At 33.4% G+C, this 5,825-nt stretch overlaps 1 protein-coding gene across 1 annotated transcript; it reads right to left on the bottom strand.

The window, feature by feature from the left end:
- Positions 1-3,690: 3,690 nt before the first annotated feature.
- LOC145006931 (uncharacterized) lies at positions 3,691-4,588 on the bottom strand. The gene is made up of 2 exons (XM_078965946.1): positions 4,271-4,588; positions 3,691-4,026 (listed from the first exon to the last, which is right to left on the bottom strand). The coding sequence occupies exons 1-2, from the start codon at positions 4,586-4,588 to the stop codon at positions 3,691-3,693; spliced, it is 654 nt and encodes a 217-aa protein (XP_078822072.1).
- Positions 4,589-5,825: the final 1,237 nt, after the last annotated feature.

Genomic DNA, 5,825 nt, shown 5'->3' with positions numbered 1-5,825 from the left:
CGCTAACTTTTCTGAAATAACCTAAATTTTATTTAAAACCTGTTGGAAATATCGAAATAGGGTTATGGAAATCTTGATAACAAAACAGGAATCGTGTAATCACTTTCATTGTTTGATATTTCGATTCTATATGTCTTGGGTATCACGAAATCCAAACTTAGGATAATTCCTGATGCAACAATTATGATTTTAGGCACAAAATCAGAATCAATTTTAGAAGAAGATGAAGAAGGAAGCGTTTCCCGGTTTTCTGTGTTTCAAATGAGTCGTTATTTTCCCGGATTTATCCACTCAATGGATAAATGAGAATAGTTTGAAACACCAGGTAATAAAGTTGTTAAATTCATTACACTAAAACATTATTTTTGAAACACTTGGTAAATCCACACCCCCTAACTTGTATTATAACTAAAACATTATTCTTGAAACATTTGTTAAATCCATTACATTAAAATATATTTGGTGATATAAAATCACCAACAAAACCAACATATTAAGGTAGTAAACACCCGGTAATAAAGTTGTTGCTTCCTATATAAAAAAAAAAAAAAAAAAAAAAAAAAAAAAAAAAAAAAAAAAAACTTGTATAAAACCTGTTAATGCTTTTAGTAATTGTCAATCCGATTCGGGGATGATAACGGATTTACAAGTATTTCTTTAAAAGCATTTAAATTCTGCTTTTGTCCCAAAAATACTTTTAAACATAATCCAAGTAGAATTTCACCTGCTAACTTTGTCATAGTTAGTCCCTAATGATATTTCATTGCATTGGTGGCAAAAAAAAAAAAAAAGATAACTAGATTTTCTTTTGTTGCTCGAACCATAAATCTATCCAATAAACCTTTAAATTTGTCTTGTATTTCCGCACAAATTTTTATTCCAACTTGCACGGCTAGATTATTAATGTGTGTGACACAACGAGTATGAAAAAAGTGTTATTTGAAAAAAAAAATTACTCGTACTTTTAGTCGTTCGATGGCATTTGTATTGTTTGAAACATTATCGAGTTAAATAGGAAAAAAAAAACCTTTATGTTCTAATTTATATTCCACTATAACATCTTGTAAAAATTACTTAAATTTGCATGAGTATGTGGATAACCAAATAATAATGTTTCAAAAACATTCAAAAAACATCATTATTCTTTTTTTTTTAGTGAGAAAAATACAATTAAAATGAAAATTTTGTACAAAAAATACCAACAAAATACAAATCACCTTTTAGAGTGACCTCAGGTAACCGGTTACCTCAGGTCAACTATTGAACGTGCTTTAATAACCTTCATCCATCAAATTAGGGTTCCATCTTCATCCTTCATCTTCATCTCTTTTGGCTCCTATGGCATCTTCAAGTTCATCAAAATATTCTAAGTCAAATTCGAACATTTCCAAGAGCAGGAGCACAATTGATTATGCTCACCCTTATCACTGTGAGAAGCCTTCGCAAGTTTGGACCTCAACTACGGCTAATAATCCGGGTAGAAAGTTCAAAGTATGTTGTAACTCACTAGTAAGTGGTTCTAACATCTATCATCTAGTTTTCCTTCATACTTAATTTATTATGTGAATTTTATTATGTATATTGAAGGATAAGAAGAAGAAGAAATGTGATTTCTGGGAATGTGTCGATCAAGATGAAGAACTAATAAAAGAAGACAACACTGAAGTCAAGATATCAATATTGGAAAATAATTTTTGGACACATAAGGTGAAGGCAGGTAAAGAATCAATGAGTTTCAGAAAAGATTTGGATAAATTAACTAGGAAATATAGAAATCTTAAATGTTGTATGTTGTTGTTCTTTGTTATGTTTTTTATGTATGTTATGTTGAAATGAAATGAAAATTGTAATGTAATGACTTTGGTAATATATTTAGAAAGTTTGGTTAATTAAAAGTCTTGTATTGGAATTGATTCAATGTTTTATGGAAATTAATTCAGTTTTGATAAAGGAATGGAATGGAATTATTGATTACTGCTTAATTATTGATTACTGCTTAATATTGATTGCTCATACTGGAATGGAATCAGTGATTCCTGAAATGGAATGGAATTATTGATTACTACTTAATATTGATTCTTCACACATGAATGGAATTAATGATTCCTGATTAATTGTCATTGTGTTTAATGAAATGGAATTAATGATTCCTGGTTAATATTGATTATTTACACAGGAATGGAATAAGTGATTCCTGAAATGAAATGGAATTATTGAATATTGCTTTATATTGATTCTTCACACATGAATGGAATTAATGATTCCTAATTAATAGTCATTGTGTTTATTGAAATGGAATTAATGATTTTTGGTTTATATATTGAGAAAAAAATTTAGACCACATATTGGAATGCCCTTGTCCCTGTCCTTGTCCATAAATATTAACCACATGCATTACCAAACCACATACATTATCAAAGTGGGACCACATACATTAAATATAAACAAGTTATCAAAAGACACATTACACCTAACCAAAAGATGTCCTGCACTAAACCACACTCATCAGTTTTTGACTTAAATGTAAACAAGACATCAAAAGTTGTGCCCAACAAAAGATTCCCTACCAAAAGATTTCCTGCACTAAAGCTAACAAAATATCACAAAGGCAAAAGCTAACAAAAGATGCCCTTCACAAAAGTCGTCCCCATTACTGCTCCTAGAGTGTGAGAGGATTTTCAAGACTTCCCCCTATATCATCTTTGGTCACCACTTTCCTCCTCAACCTAAGTTTTGTGTTCCTCTGAGAAGGACCACACTTTCTCCTTTTCAAAGATGGAGCAACCAAATGATGGTTTCCAAGATTCACCACTTCTTCATCAACCACTTGTTTAACCTCCACCTCTAAATCATCCTCTGAATCTCTTCCAACTTCTTTCTCTGAATCACCTCCAACCTCCTCCTCTAAATCAACTCCAACATCCTCAACTTCCCCATGGCTTTGTCCCTGTCCTTCTCCTTGTCCTTGCCCTTGACCCTGTCCCTCACCTTCAAATAGCTCATGGTAATCAAAGAGATCTGAATCATCTACTGCATTAAGCTGTTTCAGAGGACATTTCCTCTTGTTATGACCTTGTTGGGAATATAAACTACATTTAGAAGTGGTCCCAACTTTGCTAACAGTGTGTCTGTCACTTCTTTCTGAAATGCATTTCTTCCTGTTTATCTTTGGTCTGCCAGACATTCTTCTACGCTTTTCTGGTAAGATGGTATTCATATCATTTGTTGGCCACATTTCATGTCCATTTATTGGCTTAATATTATACATGTAGCAGCTTCCAAACATTTGTGTTGTATACCAATTTGCTACATACCCCTCTATATTCCTATTCAAGCACAAGATTGCAGAAATAGCATGGACACATGGTATACCTGTCTGCTGCCATGATCTACATCCACAGGTTCTTTTATGTAAGTCAACTTCATACACCACATCCAACCATCTACTCTCATATTGATGAAAACCACTTGGAATTACTCCCCAAAACCTATTATGAAATGTAACATATAAGTTAGTATATATATATATATATATATATATATATATATATATATACCTCTGTATTTTCTTCATGTCGTCAATCTTCCTTCTAATTGAGGGACAAATCTCCAAGTTCCACTTCAGTCCCTTCCTTTTCTGAGTAAACATCCTTTCCAGGACATACACTCTAATATCTTCCAACATTGCTATTATTGGTTTTTTTTTCTAGCTTCCACAATAATTGCATTAAATGACTCTGATACACCATTTTCAATGGCATCACTACCACTATCTTCCCTAAAAAATGCCCTAGACCATGTGTTTGGTTTTTTTTCCATCATGTGTTCATAGGCAGTACTGTCAATCAGTTTGATCTCCTTCATGATATCTTCAAATTTTGTGGTTGTTGTGGCCTTGGCAACAAACCAGAAAAGTTTTCTGTATTCAGCTCCTGAGAATTTTTTATTGAAGTTGGCATAAACATGCCTAGCACATTGTCTATGCTCACATTCTGACACTCTTTCCTTAACTACTTCAATCAGTCCCTATTAAGTAACATTTTGATGTCATTATATATTAAAAATAAAATAGAAATAGTGTATTTAAAAAATAGTTGAGTACCTTGTGTTGGTCAGAGATGATGGTTAGTCCTCTACCTTATCCCATATCAATGTCTTCAAGTAGTAGATCCAAAAACCATTTCCAATTTGACTTATTTTCGACTGGTACAACAGCCCAGGCTAGAGGATACATTTGGTTATTAGCATCCCTACCAACAGCTGAAAGTACCTCACCTCTACAAAGTCCCTTTAAAAAACATCCATCTACACCAATCACTCTTCTACACCCCTCAATCCAACCATCCTTCACAGCCTTCAAGCAAATATACATCTTAAAAAAATGGACTGCAGAATCAGGCATGATATCCACATCCAATTTCACTGTGGAACCTGGATTAGTCCTCAATAACTCCAAACCATAACTCCTAAGATTTCCATAGTGTGCCACCAAGCTCCTTTCTATCTCATCTATTGCAAATTTTTTGGCATTTCTACACTGACCAAAACTAACTTTTAGATTAAAATCTCTAAGGACTACTACTGCCATTTTCCTGTAACTAATTCTTTGATTATTCTATTATGGTTTCTATTAAATGTTTTCTAATCCAACTATATGTGACCATTGAACCTATATTGAAGGCCCTACTACAATTATGTTCAGAGATTAAGGACTTAATCTGAAATGATCTTTCTTTACTCATCCAAGCTGCCCACAACCTAAAAGGGCATTTAGACTTTCCCTATAAATAAAGGGGTTTATGGCCAAAATTAATGATGATTTTTTTCGCAAATCCTAACCGAAAATCAAAAGCACTCTCCTGTTCTTGAAACCCCCACAAAATCTTGATCGGCACGACACATCCCCATAGTAGTATGGCGTGTCTCGCTGCAGATCCATTTTGTGCTCCGCGTTCAAGGTTCGCCTATTCGAGTATTGTCGAATGTTGGTAATATGTTCCTTGGGTGGGACTATGAAATATGAGCTCAATGTTGGGCTCTTAGAAATCTTTCTCCATCAAGATCAAAAGACGTTTACAAAGGACTATCAGGGTATGTATTTCTTGAGTCTTCTCAACGATGTGGAACTTACGAATCTCAAGTGTAACTTGAGTCGGGGACCATGTGTTTTTGTATGGTTGATTCACCATCTGATCAGTGATCCGTGGCGATCCTGTCATTGAATTTGAGATGAACATAATTTGAGATTAACATGCCATTGATAGTCAATGAATCTCAAAGATCTAGGAATTTCTTGGTGATCGAAATTGGCAAAGAATTTTTCCTACCTAAATAACTTTATGGTGTGTTTACGACATCCCTTTACATATTATGAAGCCAAATATGGATCCTAGCTATCTAAAAAAATTTATTTAGGGTGATTATTGTAACAACCCAAAAATTCAAGGTAAAAAATTCATTTTTTTAATATAATTAAAACACTATAATACTTTGTTCATGACATTGAAAAATATGTCAAATAAAATAAATATCAGAGTCTAATCCTAAAGATCACATATTGCGAAAACACGAGTGTATGCGCTGTGATTGTCCCGAGCTCTTTCATTTGAAAAATGGAATACCTAAAACAGAACAACAAACCATGAGCACAAATCTTAGTGAGTTCCCCAAATACCACATACCATACATATCAAAGGATCCATACATGACATACATAACTATGAGCTATACATATCATTCATGTATCATAATCAATAAAGGTGCTAGGTGTCACACATAGTTTTACCATTATGCCAATAGCCACCTTGTAGTCTTTCTTGCCAGGC

This window comes from Lactuca saligna, chromosome 7 (assembly GCF_052625555.1).
Source record: "Lactuca saligna cultivar CGN05327 chromosome 7, ASM5262555v1, whole genome shotgun sequence".
Taxonomy (NCBI): domain Eukaryota; kingdom Viridiplantae; phylum Streptophyta; class Magnoliopsida; order Asterales; family Asteraceae; genus Lactuca; species Lactuca saligna.
Note: the sequence above shows the minus strand (reverse complement) of the source record. Positions and strands in the feature narration are given on the sequence as shown.

What these genes read in the sequence shown, in the direction of transcription:
- LOC145006931 (XM_078965946.1), bottom strand. Translation starts at nt 4,588, where the DNA reads ATGGCAGTAGTAGTCCTTAGAGATTTTAATCTAAAAGTTAGTTTTGGT. An exon ending in AGGGACTTTGTAGAGGTGAG is followed by an intron (nt 4,027 to 4,270) that starts GTACTTTCAGCT and finishes GTTACTTAATAG; the next exon opens with GGACTGATTGAAGTAGTTAA.